Raw genomic sequence first — 20,192 nt, forward strand, 5'->3', positions numbered from 1 at the left:
TGGATGTAAAATAACATCTGCATGAACAATGCATGTGAATATGTTGCTTAGTAACTAACTTACAGCCTCTTTGGATAGATCCCAAAAAATATTAGTGAGCAGAGACATATTTTGTCTGCTAGTAAAAGAAAAATAGAAGACCATTGGCTGCCGAAGAATTCAGGTCCTTTTCATGTCCTTACTTTATTGCATGCCCTTGACTGAAGACTGAATGGCAGTGTGGAGATAGATTGTTGGGCAGTTGGCTTTTATGCAGATAATGCCATTTGATGGAGGCGAGTGTTTGATGTGCTGCGGGTGTAACAGAGGAATCAAGCGTCGGAGGGTAGGGCTGATTTTGCTTGGAGAAAAGCTGTCCTCAGTGATAACTTCATCTCTGCATGTGGCCAGACGTGGGGTAAATTCAGGAAGGGGATTTAAAGGAAAAATGCCCCGTCAGAGCTGCAGTAGTTGGCCCCCTATTGAGCTGCGGAGCCTGCAGACCATAGTTTGAAGGTCTGTGATCTGCCATTGGTATTGTTAGTCTTTCTCTCTTCTCTCTCCCTCAGAACCAAAACGACTCGGTCTCAAAATGCCTTTCTAGTGGGATTAGCGGACTGTTGCTTTTGTAATTAATGAAACTCTGCTTTCTGTGCAGTATCCTCTAAATGCTATCATTTGAAGCCCATCAGATAGAGTCCCGTATGTTTTCGTCTGAGCCGTCTTGGTGTTAGGCCAGGGCAGAGAATGGCTGGGAGGCGTGTGGACTTATCTCTGCAGCTGAAGCTCATCAAGATGAAATTTTCACACTTTACAAAGTGCAGGAGAACTTCAAGTCTGTCTGCATTATCATCAACCGAGGCCCATTAGGGCATCGGAGTGGCCTCCTCTCATGCTATTAAATGCTCCTGTGAGAAACAAGGAGGGAAAATCTAGACATGAAGAAGCATCTGAATACAGTTCAGTTTATTTGTATATTAGTAATTAAATATTAGTATTTATATAATACATTCAAATACTGAACAAAGGGTTTTATACTGTTTTTAGGAAAACTAACAATAAATAAAAAGGCAACAAAATACTATTACTGATAATACAAAATGGCAAATTAACCCTTTGATTCCAGATCTATTGTTTTTTTTATACAATATACTTTATCAAACTGTATTCCTTCCTCAGAAACCTGCTGTATTGAGTAACATGTTACTGAATATGTTTATTTTATCTCTAAAAATGTAGCAAAAAATAAGTTTTGGGATGGTGAAAGTGATAAATGCTGCTTTAGCCATGTGCTTTGTCATGCATATAAATGTTTTATTATTGGTTATGATTATTACAAAAGCAACTTTCTTGAATATGATACTGATTATGGTTCAACAAAGGAGGAACCTAAGTAATTAATTTAATTTATTTATTTTTTCATCAAAAGCAAGTGGATGATTATTATAAACAGTTACATTTTTATCAATTAAAAATTTTCTTAAAAGCATTTCATGTCTGATCCTTTCTAAAGTTTGGAATGTCAGATTTCAGCCTAGAACTAAAGGCAGGGATGGAAAGAGTCCATTTAACATCAAGGAGTGTGTTTCCTCAGAAGTGGACCAGCAACTGAAAAGATTCTGTCTTCTTTGAGTCGAAACATCGTCTGCAGACAGGTAGAAGTTTATCCGTTGATCTGGGAGCTCTTGAAGGAAATGACTGGAATCAGCTGTACGGAGGGACTTACCCATGATCAACAGAACCTTAAAATGAACTGAGAAATAACTGGGGAGTCGAAGCAAAGCGGCTCCGGCTGGAGAGATGAGCTCAGGACACAGCAGGATTTTGGACAAGCTGCAGACATGATAATTAAGACTGTGGCAGAATTATTTATAATAAGCAGGTCTTCAGTTTAAAGTAATAAAAGCATGGATGAATATGTCTAAATTATGTTAAAAATATGAAAGTTTTGCAATAATTTCTCATTTTTGGCAGATATTTTACTTTTAAATCTGTGGAATGTGTCTGAACGTTCAGCAACAAGGCAATTCAAAGTTTGTTACAGGATATTTGTTTGTTTTAATCGCTCATGTGTAATTAATCTATAGAATGTGTTTTGCTTAGTGAAATAAATGAATCTTTCAAAACTATTCCAATTTATTAGATATAAGTTTATTTTATTTTCATTTTGTTGTTTTTCACCTTTATTTTATTTCTACTTTAATTAATTTCACTTGTTTCAAAATCTAATATTTTGTTCATTTCTTTTAATCATTCTTTGTTCAGTGACTGCTGTTTTTAAAATACATTTTAAAATTATATTTGTTTGATTGTAGCAAGCATATGGCGACAGTGAAAATAAAGATTTCAACGGAGCTCAGAAGAAAACAAGGCAGTGGACCAGGACTCCTTTCTATGTCAAAGATTTGAAAGCACCCAGAGTCCAGGACAGCCGTGGCTTCAGTGACTGGTTGATGGAGTTAAACTGCATATTTTGTGCTGTATCCATTCTACAGCTGATCAATGCACTACAGATGGTGGATTGAAACAATATGAATCGAGTTTTACCCAGAAGCGACATTTCAATTTGAACAGTGAGGCTCAGGCTTCCTTGTTTATCTAACAGTTTAATTAACAGCTTGGGTAACCTTTAGCTGCTCGTGTTTGCTGCTAAGAAATAACATTTATTTACATCAGTCTGGCTTTCCCCTTGTTTGACTGAAGGTAAGAAACTGCAGGTTTGAGAGTTGTCCAATTAAAAGGCTGGGAGTCCTTACAGGTATAACTGTAAGCTTAATGAACAGCTTCTCTAAACAAGAGGAGGAGAGGATGCTGAGGGAGAGCAGCCAGGTGGCCCGATCACAGTTAATCCACATCTGCTGTTAGATTTTATGTTTTTTCCATTTAAGTAAATTTGGATGTAAGGATTTTTCGGGTTGAGACGTGATGTTAGTTTTCTCTTAATGAAGCTCCTCCTGTTGTTTACAGGTGCCACCGTTTGCTTGTTGCTCACAGGCTGGAGGTCAGAGTTGACCCTCCTCTGTATTTACGGCCTGTGCCGGTGCTGATAGGCAGAGAACAGGCTGAGGCTGAGGCTGAGGACGGGATGCGCAGCTTCCCAGCTGACAAGTGCATATCGGACAAAAGCGCAGCGGAGCGGGTGGCGAGCATCCGCATCCGCATCCGCATCCTTACCGAGTGAGGAAAGGATTTTTTTTCTACCCTTTTTTCTCCCCTCTAAATTTCCTGCACAGCTGCTTGGCGACAGGAAATGTATATCCGTGTTATCTCCTGAGGGGGGAGGACAGAAGCATTGCTGGAACTACTGCCTGAGCTGATTCGCCCGGAGGTCTGGGAAGATTTCGGAGCAGAAACGCGTTTCTGTCGGCGCTGGCAGCTCAAGCTCTCCGCTTCGTCGCCACAACGTCCACAGCGCTGGACACAAGTCTGTTGCTCCGAGACGTGCGCATCGGTTTCCGCGTCTGGAACCGGACTGAGAGGTGCTTTTTTTGTGCAGAAGAGAGAAGAATAAACTCGTTGCCAAATTGCACACGCGGTTTATTGTGCGCGCTGCTGCCTGCAAGTTGGGAGCGAAGCGCACCGCTGGAAGTTTATGCGCCTCGGACAGACCCGCAGCAGCTCCTTACAGGTCAGTGCTCCCTTATTATTCTATATTAACACCATTCTACAAATCCAAACAACAATAAATAATAAAAAAATATATATCACAATATATTTGTGCTGTAAACATGCCGGATTTGCTGTTCTGTAATATTCCGTATCCTTTGACAAGAGGCAGAGCCGCAACCTGCTGGGATCCCTGTCCCATTTTCCATCTCCACGCTGATAAATATGAATTAGATTTATGTTCTTTGATTTTTATTTTATTTTATTTTTTTAAGCTGCGGAAGTCATCCTGTTTTAATGAGAACAAGATATTTCCCGATCAGCTTCGGTTTGGGGTTTGCTTTGCGATATGAAGTTTAATAATGAAACGCAGAGTTTGTAAGGGTCAGCCTCTTTGATTTAGAAGCGGTGTCAAATTTTCATATTTTAAAGATTGAGTGGGAATATTAAAAAATGAAAACACATTACACATGGTCATTTGACGGTTTGTATCATAATTAAACCGTCAATAATGATGAATGAGACCAACCTTCATCATATTCTCTTACTTTTTAAACCTGACCTGACCCATTTAAAAAAAAGAAAAAAGGAAGAAAAAAAAACTTAATGTGGTTAGAAAAATCAATCAGTCTCGTACGAGATTCAACTTAACTACTGAGTTCACTCTTAATTAAGAGGCATTTGACTTTTACATTTATCAGTCCATAGTTTGGGCTTTCAGCTTTAAGATCTGGTGAAAAATCCTAAAATGAACCGTCTGCTGGTTCAAATCTTGAGATCCAAAGCTGCTCAGGTCTAAGATGAGCCTAATCAGTGAGTCAAACTCGGCCACGTCTCCCGTATAAGAAACAACTGTGATCTTTTCTCTCAACTTAAAGATTTTTATTGCAATTACACAAGATACTTAAGATTTCTGGTCACTCCGCCTTATCTTGTGGTTTTAAACATTGAATGGTGCTCAGACTGCCTACCATGGAGAAAAATGTTGATCTGATTGAACTCTGGCATGGATCAGGCTGAACACAATCTCCAAACACATGCATCTGAGTCCACATGATGGCCCAGGAGGACAAGTATATCTGTTCAGCTAAATTGATTTATGGCTTTTGTCCCCAGTGTGACTGAGGAACTACAGCAGTTGAGGCCACTTTGTGTTTTATGCTCCATGTCTGACAACGACTGGAATCATAAACTAATGCAGTGCTTCACTACTTGGGGCGTGTGTGGTGAATTATGCCTGCTGAAAGGTTTGTTGCTCCTCCGTTCTCGCCAACCTCCCTGCAAATCATGACATGTACTTCTCCGAGGATGAAAAAATAAGTTTAGGAAGATGTGGCAAGTGTTTTATGAGAACCAATAAACTCCCAGAGACAACAATCTGTCTCTTCTGGCTCCCTGTAGGGGCACGACAGTCGCATCTCCTGTATGGAGGCACTGATCATAACTGGAACTGGCCTCCATGTACAGCAACCAGGCTCCTATACGACTCTTTTCCTGCTGCCAGAGTACTAATAAATGACACACGTTGTGTTGACACATTCAGAAACACACCTGGATCCAGAAGGATGCCAGTTGCTCTCTGTCCGTCAACACGTTTAGCACAGCTGTAGAGAAAACGTGCTGGAGTTCACTATTTATGGAGAGCGCCTTAGTCTGGCAGATGGCTACGCATCGAGCACGGAGACATTTTCTGCTGTGACCTCTTATTGAGGCTTTAATCTAATTCCTCAGCTTTTAACGTCACTGCCTTTCAGTCAACTAACTGAAGCAGGTGACTTCATTTTCCTAGGAGAATTCCGGGAAGTTCTGTGGATGATTCTCTAATCCATGCTTTGAGTTTAAAATTGTATACTTAATTCAGAAATATTAGAAGAACTGTGTTCGCAACATTGCTTATTTCTGCGATAATTTCCTTTTTCATTATTCCTGTGGAGAATGTAATATTCTGTCTGATGATGCCAAGTTGAATCCTGGCTTTTACGCAGTTTTTTTTATTTTATAGAAAAGCAGTCAGGATGACTCGTCCTGCTATCACCTGAGTGATGTGGAAGAACAGTCCGTGCTCAGACCTGCACATACAGTATCTCACTTTTTTTTTTTTTACCTGCGGGTGCTGAGAGTGGCACAAGATGACCTCTGGGATTAAAACATTTGATATGCCAACCATCGTCGCCTGTTTCAGCACGTCGGAGCAAACATGTGAAGGTTAATGCAGCCTGACAAACTACCACCAGTTCCCCAGGCTCGACGGATCGCTTCCACGTCATATTTACTTTACATAATTGCTGCCCTCTAATCTGTTACTATTAACACAAATCCTGCTTTGCTATTGTCTGTTGTACTCTCTTTCACCTGCTTTTTCTGTCTCTTGATGCACTTTCCCTTCACTCCCACGAGAGCAGAGCAGCATCATGATGAATAGTGGAAAAGTGCATGTATAGCACGCCATAGTGCATTCTTTAGGTCGATTGGAGTTTAACATAACTGAGTTTAACATAACCGATGCAACCCCCATCAGCGAATAGACTGTCGTTTCCCGCTCGGAAGCCCTGCAGTCAGAGGATTACTTGAATTTAGCACAGTGATGGCCCACCTGCAACAAAGTTTATCCTGTTTAGAAAGCATCATGAAAGGAAAAGGTGGTGTGTGGGATTTGTGCAAGTTGCCAAATTATTGCTGAAAGTCACCCTTGGATTTTATAAGGGAGCGGATTGTGTGCTCTTGAAATGTGCTTAGAGAAGGGATATTTAGTGACAGCACTTGATGCATTACCATGCTCCTTAACTACATTGTATAGCTGCACGAGGAAAGCAGAAAACACCATAAAAAACATGGCATATGCTTTATGCACAACCGCTTTGTGTATAACATATTTATTTCTTTCCCAATTCATAAATATGTTGATAGATTCACTACAGAGAAACTTGAGACAGCTAAGAATATAAATGGGGATTTTTCTTCACATAAAGATGAATGTTCCACGTTGATGCGATACATCAGAAATTGGGCTCTGATTGAACAGGACGGATGAGTGTTCTCAAGGCAATGGCTATTGTGGCTGTCTGATGGCTGTTGTGCAATGCCTAGCATGATTTATTGCTTTGTTCATAACATAAACTGATCCTGCATCTTATCGCACACATGCGTGCAGTCGTGTTGGTGGCGATGCCGTGCGTAGGCGTTTGCAGGCTCAACAACTAAAGTGGTAATTGTTTGTGATGATGCGGGAGCCATTCTGCAGCTGGATTGCTTAAAATCAAGAAAAGCAGATATTCAAGCATGACAGCTCTGTTTTTTGGGGGGTTGATTGGAGTCTTTGTGGCCAAAGCATGCTGGGATTAAAGCCACCTGCCACCAACCACAGGACACCATCCTGCTGGTCCGGTTCTGGATGTAGCGCCACCTCACACTGTTGTAGCCTACAGATTACCATTTATGGCTCAGCGGGCTCCAGTGGGCTTTCTGGGTCAGGACCAGGCGGAAAGATTGGACAGTGGGCTTGACTTTGAAACAGAAAACCTCTCGCTGCATGTTCCAGGCTGAGGCTTGGTGAGGAGAGCCAAAAAGAAATGCGCTTACTTGTGTCATAGGGAGAATAAAATAGAATTTCATCATGTCCTCTGTTTGTGAAAATTGCCCAGAGCAGTGTGTAAGTTCAGCTTTTGTGAATAGAACTGGAATTATATATGAAGTCACAAACTGTTCCACATTTTAAGGGTGTCAGGGGTCACTGTTCCTGGTTGTCTAGAAATGGCAAAATATTCAAAATAGTTTCTTTTTTATTTATGCTTTTCTTCCATCTGCAGTTCACTTTTGTTTGTTTTACATAATTTCTGCATCACATTGGTGTTTCTGCATGTTCACAAAGCAGCGTTAGCACTGAAAAAAGGGGTAGCTTCAGCCTGCCAAAGGCCTCAGGTCTGGTCTATTGTGACCCCTGGACAGCCCAGTGGGAAGCTGGGCGGGAGCAAAGCCTGTCAATGAAGCCGCTTGATGGCCTCAATAATTCAGTCGACACGGCCTCTGTGATGCTGAAAGCCTGATGTCTGATCGGTGACGAAGGGCGATGATGAGTAGGAGCGTGTGAAGCCAGTCAGAAACACATTCTCTGTGGCTTTTTTATTTTCTCAGAAGGGTGAAGAGAAAGAAAATATGGAATATCAGTCGACTGAAGAGTGTAAAAGCTGGAGCCTCGCAGACAGTGTAATAGTATACAGGTCAGCAATCTTTGACTTCCAGAGGCGTATGATGTGTATTCAGGAGTCCCTCTCTGGCCAATCGTTGCTGGTCAGACTTTCTAAGTTTTTTCCCTGAAAGTTGAGAAACCTCTACGATCCAATGAGTTTTCAGATTGATGTTTCTTTTATAAGGCCTGCAGTGTGTTTCTGTATTCTCTTAGTGTGCCATCATGACCTACATACTCCCTAAAATGCTGACAAGCGAAGAATAAAACCATCTAGATTCTTTTTGTATTGTTTATGCGGCACAATTGCTTAAAGAAAAAAAATCATCACTCGATATGAGTTTTCATTCTGTGTCTGCAGTGTGTACCTGCTCTAATTTCATACCACCGAAGAGAGTATATTGATTTATTTTGGACCATTTATGTGAATTTGTATTTTTAGCAGTACATCAGCGTCTTTATTTGGTCAGATTTTATAGTTTCCCGTAGTTGCAGCAGCGCTGGAGTATTGCATTCCCATTGCAGTAGTCATGACTGAAGTTTTCCGCCAGTCTGTTGTCTGCGACTGCTGTGATTGCTGTGTATATTCCATCTGCCCCTGCATATTCTAAAGGAGGAAGGGTTAGTTTGTGGTACAATCATGCGCGATGCATTTGAATGACACCCGGTGTCAGCACTTTGGAATAGCTCTCCGTATTTGAATTTTTATCTGCTAGCCAGGTTTGTATGCTCACAGCATTTCTAATGTAACTCCAGTCCTGATCTTCAGCTTGTCTCAGTGCTCTTTTAATAGAATCCGGCAGAAGATTTCCAGATTAGACACAAGCTTTAGTGATATTTGATTGAGAATTTAGCAATTAAAAATGCACTCTTCCCTGAATAAATAATATTTGATCAATGATTCCCTTATTTTCCTCTCAATCAGTCAAATCCATCCTCCTTTGTTTACCAGATTTATTGTGCACATAAATGCTTTTATTCTTGCGCTGCCTCTCCGTGGCACTGAGATTGCTCTTTCCCGTCATCACATTGTAGGCGCGGTATTACTACAATTTAATTTATTTCCGTAACAATGGGTCGATCATGGATTTTGTCTGTAAATTGCCACAAGTCTGCGCGGCTGAATTTGTTTTACACAGCGTGGAGCCGTTTCTTTCCGAGTAAGCATTACCTGGCAATTTGTTGATGCTGTCTTGCAGGATTCTCAATAAAGCCAATGCACATGAACTGCATTACTTCCTCAGATCCCATATGTGAAGCAGGCGTTGCGTTTGTGCTGATATCACAGTCAGGCTGTGGCCCAATGAATTAAGACTGTCTAGCGTAATTGGTTGTGTGATATGGAAGGAAGCACCTATTTTGATAAGAGCTGGGTTCAATATCTGTAGCCTTGGATACAGATAAACGCAGCTGCCTGTATGTATGAATTCACTGAATAACCTGTTATTACCATTTGGGATCCAGCCACTGCAAAAGAAACGTTAAAAAAGCCCCTTTTTTATTCCACTTGTCCACACATAGCAATTACATTTCAAAAACTGAATTTGATTCTGCTTGCGTATTATTTATTTCTTTTTTCTTCTCCCCACTAAAAGATTCAGTGAATGAAGAACTCATATGAGTTGCTGGTGAAGAGTTATTTGGGGGATTTGTAAACATCCCTGCGCAGCTTATTGTGTTGCTTATTATGTTATCTTAGAACTGGCACATACAATTTTTTTCATTATTTAATTCACACACAACAATGCGGAGCAATAAAATAGTGAGAATTTGATGTTGACCGCTATGATTTAGCAGGGAGGGACAAGACAGAGGAAGAAAAGCAGAACGATGTGGGTTCAGCTCTGCTTTTTTTATCATTTGTTTTTCACTCTTGCTGTGGTGTTGTTTATCTTTTAAATGTGCCGCATCTATGAGGGCTGAAGCTTCGAGTCCCAGAAGCGTGGAATAATCTGAAGTGACTGTATCAGAGATTTGCATCACTTTACTCCAGTTGTGAATATTCTCCATCTTACTCAGAGACAGGAAATCCAACACAGAGCAGGATTTCATCATCGCTCATGAGTGCAGTAAGCTCATCCCTCCAAACATTTGCAGAGGAATTTGGAGCCAGCAAAATGTATTTCTGGGTTTTTGTTTTAGTCTAACCATTTTTTAAACTTATCTAACATGTTGCACATTGCATGGTTGGGATTGGACTCTTCCAGCTGTGACCCCCTGGTAGAATAAAACTGGTAAAACTGCTTCACCATATTTCCAGAAAAAAAAATTAAGATTGCAATAACAAAAGAAAAAATGAAAAGATAAAACTGAGTAATTTATTTGAATAATTTGAACATCTTATTGAAAACAACCATTTCATATGCAGTTCTTATTTTGAGTAAAGATTCTCATCTTTTTAATTTTTTTTTACAGTAAAGTGTGATTAATACAAATTTACTACCTAGTAAATCCATTCTAAAGTTAGAATGTTAACATCCCTGATTCTACCTAAATAAATGTAAGCACACCCTTACTGGTGGATATTATTTATTTCTTAGCTTATAAAATTTGCTATTCAAAGCACGTACCAGATTCTCTTGGCTGGCATGAATTGACACATGGTCAATGTTGGGTACAAAACCATGTATAAAACCTATTTTTTAATGTGGGGCAGCAATCGCTCCCAGTAGTGAGACAAATAATCATTATGCTGTTTTTAATTAGCAATCAAAAACAAAACAAATAAAAAAAAATAACATTTTCTCCTGTGTTGGTTTGATTCACATCTGTATCAGATTTGAAACCAAAAATTGATTGATTTCTTCAATTGGGACATTCATACAAGTCAGGAACTAAATCTGAATCAGGTTTTTTACACATCATAACGACTCTGTCGCCCACTGACTGCAGAATAAAGGAAATATGGAATAACAGAAACTTGACTATGTGTCATTACAGACCTGTGATCAGTCTGTAACACGCTGGAGTGACATGTTAACCCACACACACACACTGGTGTTATGGTATTAAACTTCATCCCAGTGAATATTTTTTTCAGTTACATCTATAGCTGTAAACTCCAGGTTTATCCGAGCGGCCTTTGGCCAGTGGAGCAAAAACTGCCTAAAACTAATTTATTGGGGGAAAGAGTATGTCTTGTCTCAACCCTTTAAGCAAATGAGGTGCCAAAGTTTCGGTCACAGCAGGTGACCACTTTAATAATGCAAACCATAATATTGCATCATTAGTTATTAGTTGTTGCCTGTATTCTTCACAGAGATTTGTGTGCCTTTATGTGAAGTTCAGTGACAGTTCAGAAACACCTGGATAAACACTGATTGCTTTGTTGCTGCTGGAGCTTTTCTGAGACTCTGCATTTTGTTTCCTTATGTCTGGTACAAAATTTATTTGATGACCAAATGGCACTTTCACTTCTGCGCGAAGGTGCACTTTACAAAATGTTATTGTTCTTCTTAATTTTAAAGATGCAGTGGGTAACTTTTTAAAAAATATATGTTTTCTACATTTTTTTTAACTGTCACTATTCCTGACAGTGCGAGACAGATAATGCAAAAAAAATCAAGCTCTTCTTCTCCCTGTGGTCCTACAGCTATCTGCAGAAATACACCAGATTCACCAGCTTAGACCCTCCTCTTCAGAGCCAAGAGGAGGGTCTAAGCTGTTACTTATGTACATCCTTGCACTCTGCTAGGCTACAGCTCCTACGTTCCCCACAACGTAGGCTATAGTGAAAGTTTAGACTAGTTGGCATGTTCACCTATGAGAATGGATAAATAGTTTTCATGTAAGCTGTTTCCCCGTCATTAGCACAACTGTAGCGCATCCACAACCATGACTGACAGTGCTAAACCCCTCCTCCTGGCTCTGATTGGTTGTTTCTGACCAACCTGTTTTCACAGATTATCTCTCTCATGTTATGCTGTCAGGACAGAGTGAAAGTTTTAAGAAATGTTAAATAAAAAAAAATCATTTCCATCAATGTTTCCAATTCAATTAACCAGTAATTTATAAGACCATATAAAAAAAAATACTGAATGTGTTGTAGCTTCATGCAAAGTCAGTTAGTATTTAAACTAGTTCCTTCAAATACTAAAAGAAATGTGTTCTCTTTCTAATTTGAGACAGCAGCTCAGAAATTTCTCTTGCAGCCTGGGATGTTGGCATTGAACCTCAATAAAGAAGGGAAACAATGTGGTTCAGATGGCATCCAGGATTCACAGAGTCTGGGAATCATCCTGCAGACAAACTCTCCTCTGTCTCCAGAATCACTGGTGTCAGGGGGAAACAGGCAGCATCTGATGGAACACTGCCTTGGTTCTCCCTCACTCCTTCTCCAAGCGCCGAGAGGCACAGAAAAAGGGACTGAAGATAAACTGAAAGAGGAGAGGGAGAGAGCAGCGTCAAGGAGGAAAGAGAGAGAGAGCGAGAGCGAGAGCGAGACTCGACAAGATGAATTATGCAAAGCTGTCAGAGGCGGCTATTGTTGGAGGTGCTGGCTGTGTTAAAGCGAGCTAGCCCTGATCTCCACAAGCTCCATCAACCACTCTCACCACTCCCCGTGGCTGAGAGCTGTCTGATCTGTGCTCCAGCAAATAGCCAGCAACACGATGCGGGGGGGTGAGGGGCAACAGCCGGGCCACTTGGTGGCAGGTGAATTGTCTTGGTGGGACACACCAGTGCGGACAAGTACACTCTTTATTACGATTATTTACAGAGGTCAGACACAGGAAGATCTGAGCTGATATGCAAAGCCGCCCTGTGGAAATACAATTACCGGGCAAAAAGCCTGGTGAATAGTTGCAATTTCAGCAGTCCGGTCAGCAGTGACGACTCGGGTTTTGTAAAATGCTTTGTGTGCTAAAGTAACAAGCATAAGCCAGCTTGATTTCAGCTGCTACACTTATTGTTTTACCCTCATCAGATTGTATCAGACAAAACAATAAAAATAATTTGTCTATTTTTGGATCTTATCAAAACTCTGGCTTCCACTAGTAAACATTTGTTTAGATGCTACTCTATAAACATATTTTCTGTTTTGGGTATTCCAACATTATTTTTTAAGGGTTTTGTTGGCTCCAGTGGCTTTTATTTGAAAGTAGTTTGACAGGAAAGAGGGTAATGAGAGAGGTGGAAGACATGCGGCAAATATCACCTGGCCGGGAATTGAACCTGCAACTACCACTACGAGAACAAAGGCGCCTCCATACGTGGGTTGTGATTTGTCCCTGCACCACCTCAGCACCCCAACATTACTTTACTAAGCTCAGGTTGGCAGAGCTTAGTTTCAAGAAGGCTGCTGAGGGGTTTAACTGGAAAAGTAATAATGCTTCGTTAGCACTAAAAACAATTCAGACACAAATCTAGAGATGCACCGATCAGGCTTTTCTAGACCGATTTCTGGTCCTCTTTAAGGTCAGATCTGCTAATCCCCAGACTGACTGATTATCTTATGCATAGACACATATTTTCCTTATCTGATCCTTATTTAGCTTAAGCAGAGCACGGACTTGTGTGATGTTAGGTGGTGCCATTATACACAAAATATGGTTGGATACATCAGCTTTGAATCACTTAGAAGGTATGAGGATCATTTACTTAATTTTTCAGCTCTGCCAATCAAAAAATCCACTACTGGCTGATTGATGCATCTTTAAATGTATCAATAGGGAGCCGTGTGTGGGCTTGTTTGCTTTTCATCAATCATCATTGAATATGGGAACGTCTCGCCAGAGAATAATGCAAAACCTTTTCTTTATCTTAAAAATTGTCGCACTGAGTATATCTTTACTTTTAATTCCTGCTTTTTACAGGAATTGAAAACATAAATAAAATTTTTTATATTTTGTCAACATATTTTCTCTTGCTGTTAAAAGCTGAGAGAATAAGTGGGATTTATCGTTAAATGAATCCCAAACATTGCACACAAATCTTCTGTCAATTCACTAATTGGTTAATTAATTATTTCAGCTCTAAGGAGTTGACTAATTGACGTAGAGCTGCTGACAAAGTTGCCTGTGTCATAAAACAATATTTTTAGAGGTTTTGATGAATAAAGTGGAGATTACCCAAGTTTCTTCAGTTTATTTTCAGTAAACCAACATATGTGTTATTCAAAATCAGATAAAAAAAAAAAAATGCTTGTTCTCTTTTGGTCATCCTTTTCAAATCCCAGATCAGAAGCATAAAACTCCCTTTCGGACATCTTTGATGAATAAAATACTCGTTGTCAGACATGAAACAAGTAAATCTCAGACCCTTGAAACCTCTCCAGCTGCCTTGAAGAGCCAAATGACTTGGAGCCGTTTCCCCTCACTGTATCGTACAGATGGTTTATGGTTTATGCTTCAAAGAAGTGCAGAAGTGTAGGACAGCAGTAGGTGTCGGGGGGACGGTATTCGACTGGCAGGGGAGTTGTTGAGATGTGTGTAGAGCTGCGCCGCATAGCTCATGAATTGTCTTCTTCCGTGGCTCAGTGGCTCGCAGGAGGACCTCTGTGTGACACTAATTTTGCATTGTCGACTCCTCTACTGAATGGTCACGGGTGACTGACTGTCCTGATTCAGCTGCATGATCAAAGGTAGGAAGGTAGAAAGTGAAAAGGCCTGCCTTACAGTTTCTGTTTAAAAGCAAGCAGGCAAATTTTCACTTTCTTGCCTTTGTTTCTTTTGAGAGGTTGGATGCAGACTTTTTTTGGAAGAGACACTGCACATTCAGTCTATTTAAGTTCAGACTTTACTGCCACTGCAGAAGCACAAACAAGAGTGTCTAGAACCTTTTGTACATAATTTAGACTACCACAAACACCTCTCAGGTGTCTTGCAATGCTGTTTACATACAAGCAAGACACTTGAAGTAGCTGTGAATAGATCCCATCCTCAGTCATACAGGGATGTTTATACAGGGCCATGCCTGGTCACTCAAGGGCTTATAGCTGATTAGGAAGCAAATCTAAATCCTACTATAGTGCAGAGTGCAGCTTAGTGGGTGAGACTTGTAGCATTAGCCGTTCTTCAGACAGCGAATCTCTTTACAAGTCCATAAAGAAGACGAGGATCGTAATCAGGGATGCTCCTGGGCGTGTCCGCACGCACTCATCCCATGCATTAATCTGCCCGTCTGGACGGGTGTGTACAATTTGCTGAAAGTGATGAGATGTGATTGAGATGGCCTGTGGCATCTAAAAACAACTGCTTGGGGTGCAGTGTGGAGAGTTGAGTGGAAGGGTTACAGGAGAGTCTGTCGCTGATTGCATCTCAGCCCTTCAGGGAAACAGAATCATATCAGACAACTTTGGGAGGTGGGGGAGGAAGTTTAATAGGTGTGGAAGAGCTTACAATTTTCATTATCCCTGCATCCTGCACTGCACCGGTGACTGCTCCAGGTTTTGGGAAGTCTCCGGGGCTGGCGCTATCTCTCAGTGTGACGGTACACTATCCTGGCTTCATTGAAATGTTTTGATGCTTGATGTGAAACAAAGTAGATCTCATTTGGGAAAAGATGGAGTCTGATGCTCCAGTCTTACCGCTCAGCCAAGAGAGAAATGAAATTTAGTTCGTGGTGTGTGAGTGTGTGTCAGGAGGCAGTGGAAAACGGCTGGTAATAAACACTTCTGACACACCACAGCTCCCTTCCACATTCCAAGATGCGTTTTTTTTTTTTGGGAGGGGATTGGTCACATTCATATCCCCCTGATTCACAGAGCACAGTTGGGAAGTCATCTATAAATTTATACCAGCTGGAAGATTATAACTGATATATCAGATGCTCCTGTACATATAAGCAGCTTCTGTCTAAGGCCAGGATGGCCATTCAAAAAACACAAAAGATCCTGAAATCAGGAAGTTTTTTTCTTGGTGTGTTCGACTCAATTTGTTAACCTGTTTACTGATAAATCTTTTTATTTTCTCTTTTCTGAAAATAGATGTCTTCAGTTTTAATAGACTTCAAGAGGTGGGCAATATGGCTTCCTGCCCAGGGCGGCCTTCCTCTGTGGACACTAAAAGAAAGAGAGAGAAAAAAGAAAACCTGTCAGTTGTTTTGTAAATAGGTTTTCCATTATTTATTTGAATGTGCGAGCAATGGGTGCTCCTCTTAGTCTCAAAAAATATAGTTTAAAAACAAATTCAATGAATTAGTTTAAACACATGGTCTTCTTAAATGTACAATAATCCATCGTTCTATGTGAAGGAAAAACAATTTATGTCGAACAGATGAATAGAATGATGATAAATATTATTGATTTTTATAATTGATTTTTGAATTAAACAGCATTATAATTTTACAAAACTCTTTTTGTTTGCTACAGTTGCACTTCATGGGAGGTTAGGGATATTCTGCTTTCAGTCAAATTTCAAATTTCACACACACATATATATATAAATATATATATATATCCCGGGAAAATACATTTTATCGCGATATGGTAATTTCATGGTGTAAGTAGTACATCACCCCGTCATCACACGTCCTGCGATATGAAGTTGTAAAGGTGTGAAGGCAAACATGGCTGAACCGCCAAAAAACCAAATAAGACTCTGGTCAGTTGGTTTACATTCTGGTTTGGACTGGATTGAATTTCACAGAATTAGCTGATATCTAAGGTAAGTATAATGCAGTAGCTCCAGTCGTGTTTTGAGGGCTGCAGCTCACGTACTGGCCGTTGCCTGGATACACGGAGCTCAGCTCTGCGTCAGCTCGCCTCCACTACGCAGAGCGAACCAATCAGCCACGGCGAATAAACTTTCTCAAACGCAAACGTCTTTCCGAAAATAAATAACGTAGCGCAAGGTTGAGGGCCACCGAGTTGTATAAAACAGGAGAAATATTTTCTGACCAAGCACCGGTTAATTTGACGCGACAGGAAACGACACTACTCAGAAAGAGAAGAAGCTAGCTTGCTACAGCTAGTGGCGTTTGCTAACTCGTTAGCATTTTAAATAAATCAGTAGTGAGAGTGAGAGTTGAAGGTGCTTTATTGCTTCGTTTCCCGACTCAGATGTTCCTTTAGGGAAATTATGAAACAAACTTCACTCATTGTTGGTAAAGCAATGAAAATGGCGCCGCGGGGAGGTTGGCAAGCTAAAAATTAAAACACTGACCGTCATTAAGTTCCTGATCTTTAGGTAGTGTGCAAAAGCTTTTACTGTTGACGATTTTTATTGACGTATATTTTGGTGTTGATCATTTTTAAAAGGAATATTTCCTTATAAAATGTTAAACGCGGTTTAGTTTGACACATAATGCTTGCGTTAAAAAATAAACATAAGGGGGAAACACTTTTTAACATCTTGTAAAACTAATGTTTTAATTGCGTACCGAAGTATTTTTATTTCGATTCGGTAGCTGTTCTCAGGCTGTTTCTTTATTTCCCTTTATCAATTTTATATTTTCTTTGAGACATTAAACATGTACGATTTTTGTATATATTTATATATGAATTTTCTTAATGTAGCGACTTTATAAAGGAAAGTAAAAAATACATAGGATTATGAGCTTATCTGATCCAACTGAAATGAGCACAACGACCTTCTGCTGCTAGATGAGATTTATTGGAGTCATATAACTACATGTCCTTACAGTAAGTTATTAAAATTATACAGATAATCATATAGTTGGTTGTAAAAGGTGGTATAAAATATTTGCCTGGCGGTTAAACCGCAACCCATACGTAGTACCATTTGGTAGCTTGAAAAATGGGAATGAAGTTTGATATGAAACACTAAAGAATAAAGGGGCAAAATGAGGAGGAAGGAACTTGAAGATTTTTGATCGTCTCTTGGTCAAAACTGGATGTTAAGATCCAAACTGAACAGAAGTTCTTTCAAACACAGTTTGAGAAAGACTGACTCCACAATTTTTTCACCTTTCCTGTGTAAAACAACAAAAAATGAAATCCTTCTGCGACAGAAAGTTAACTCCTCATCGCTTCTCTCTTTGGGTTCAATTCCACCACAGATCCAGGTGAAGTTTCTCCTCACTCTTCAGTTTGTTTGGGCTCACGATGAATAATTTCTGTTGCAAATGCATAAAGGTTTCTGTGGAAACGGCTGCTCTCCAACAGTGGCAGTTTTCCAGGAAACACGTTTCCGTTATGACTTTTCAGAGCCCTGACTATTCCATAAAAAACAAACTTGCATTTAACCTCCATTTTAGTGATGTGGAAGCAGAAATTCAAGACAGATCTTTAAAAAATAAGTAGCTGTGTGCAGGTATATTTAGCACCATAAGTAAAAGGTTTAATAATTTAGGGACCGGCTCCTATATTTTTTTTTTTACTTAGCTGCCACAGCCTAACAAAATATATATAGGAGCTATTAATTTTTAATTAGTCTTTGTCTTCGCCCTCCTTATCGTTGCTCCTCTGTGTATTTGAATGAAAACTGCTAAACAGAATGAAAATATTTGCTATAATATCATTTTTAGTATGTTGTAAATTTAGATTGTTTTATTTTTTCCAGAAGAACAAATTGACAAAAAGTCTTTTGACTGTTTTTAATCAACTTTCAGAAGCTAAACCCACTTTTACCATCTGAAACGAGCACAAAAAAGAGGAAGTTGTTCAAGAGTAGAAGTCAAGTGTTCACGGGTGAAGTTTCAGAGGTGTGGAGGGAGCGTTGGGGTGGGGCAGTGAGAACGAGAAAAGTGTGTGCTTTTGAAGATGAAGCTGTGGGATTAGTGTTATCGGAGCTCCTTGCTACCTTTCCTCATCTCTCGTTTTTTTTTTTTTTCCCAGGTGCAGCAGGTGGACAGCCGAATGGACTGAAGAAAAGTGACAGGGGTTCAGAAGTGAGGAGGAGGGATTTGGAGAGGAAATCAGTCACAGGACGAGAATCACAGCCCAGAGAGAGCAGGAAGGGGGAGCTGAAAGAAAGTGAAATAATCCAGTGGTGAACGCCTCAGTAGAGTGTCAGTAGCAAAAGGGAGGGAGTTGGATGCCCAGCATGCCGGCAGCATGGAAAGGGTGAGGGAGCAGCGGCCTTTCTGCTCGCTGTCCAAGAGCCAGAGGGAGCGGGACAGAGACTGCGAGCGAGACAAGGATCGGGAGCGGCGCTACACAGCTTCCTCCACGGACCGGGACAACGGAGCCTGTCGTGTTCCCACTCAGAAATCGTACAGTTCCAGCGAGACCCTGCAGGCCTTCGACCATGACCCCTCACGGATGCTGTTTGGAGGCAGAGTCAAGGAGATGGTCCACAAGGAGACAGCAGAATACACCAGGCCTGGTTAGTGAAAACAGGGTTTTTTGTCAAATGTTATAGATATTTTTGTGAAATATGATGTACATATTTACCTGACAGTAATATGAGATAAGGTCTAAATAACATTTTTTTCTTTTTAAGTGCTTAATTGTGGAAGTGATGGAAAAACACTCCTTCAGTTTACAAAAGTGGAAACTTTCATTCTCTCTACTTTAGTAAATACAATAAATAACAAAATCTTCATATCCTTGTTGATTTGCTGCTGTTTACTAGTGTGAGACTTAATTAGGAAAATGAACATGGATGCAGGGATTTTGACGTTTGTTTACCAAAATGAAAAATCTCACAGTTTTATTCTTTTTATCTATGCAAAATTGATGTGGAAAAAAAAACACAATATCCCACGAAGTCCTCCAGACTGTGGTAAACACAATTAAAGGAAGTCACTAAGGCATAATCAAGTGTTATTTTCTGAAACTTTTGAAGAAAACTCATTTAGAACATGATCCAATGGGCTCCCCTGATCCTGTAAAACATTCCAACCATTCTGGACTTTGGTAAAATATAAAAGCAGTGCCTAAAAAGTAACACTTGGTTTTAATTGGCTGGTGGAAGCTGCTTTAAATTGTGTAATTAAAAAGTTTGAGCACTTTACTCTATTTTATGGCACTCGTTGGGCTCATAAGATTGCAATCAGAAAATCTATCCATTACTCCCGTACGTTTTCCCAGTGCTAATTGGTGTCCGTTTCACATTTAATGGGATCAAGATGAAGTTGTGGGAAGAAAACTGCTTTTATTTTTTAATTTAATGTAGACATTTAGAGTTGGAATCTGTTTCTTAGATCATCATGGTAAATGCCACATTTAAAGAGCATATTTATTTCATTCAGCGTGTGTGTGTGTGTGCGTGTGCGCGCGTGTTGCTGCGTGTACACACACCTATATGTGTGTGAATAACAAAAATAAAAGACAAACAATTTTACTTGTTTAATATTTTAGAGCATAGAAAAAATAAAAATTAGAATAACTAAAGCATTTTTTCCTTAATGCAATAATATTTTATGAATACTTGCTTTATTTAAAAAAAATGAAATTATAAAAACATGATAAATATTTTTTGTGGTTTTTGTCACTTGCATAATTATTCAACAATTAAATCAATTTTATATTGTTTTTAACTATGTACATGCATTTAGTTTGGCCTTATAGAACATAGGTTTA

At 39.9% G+C, this 20,192-nt stretch overlaps 1 protein-coding gene across 6 annotated transcripts in view; it reads left to right on the forward strand.

Moving 5' to 3' along the window:
- The first annotated feature begins 2,947 nt into the window (after nt 1–2,947).
- The window catches only part of LOC103471835 (teneurin-3), a 190,344-nt gene continuing 173,099 nt past the window's right edge, over nt 2,948–20,192 (forward strand). For 4 of the 6 annotated variants that reach the window (XM_008421051.2, XM_008421053.2, XM_008421054.2 and 1 more), the window contains exons 1-2: nt 2,949–3,607; nt 18,504–18,993. In XM_008421051.2, coding sequence (XP_008419273.1) covers nt 18,723–18,993 — 271 coding nt within the window. In that variant the 5' untranslated portion in view covers nt 2,949–3,607; nt 18,504–18,722. Of the gene's footprint in view, nt 3,608–18,503; nt 18,994–20,192 lie in introns of all 6 variants that reach the window. The other 2 variants (XM_008421052.2, XM_008421055.2) reach the window with 1 other exon arrangement.

The sequence above is a fragment of the Poecilia reticulata genome, linkage group LG10 (genome assembly GCF_000633615.1).
Source record: "Poecilia reticulata strain Guanapo linkage group LG10, Guppy_female_1.0+MT, whole genome shotgun sequence".
Lineage (NCBI taxonomy): Eukaryota > Metazoa > Chordata > Actinopteri > Cyprinodontiformes > Poeciliidae > Poecilia > Poecilia reticulata.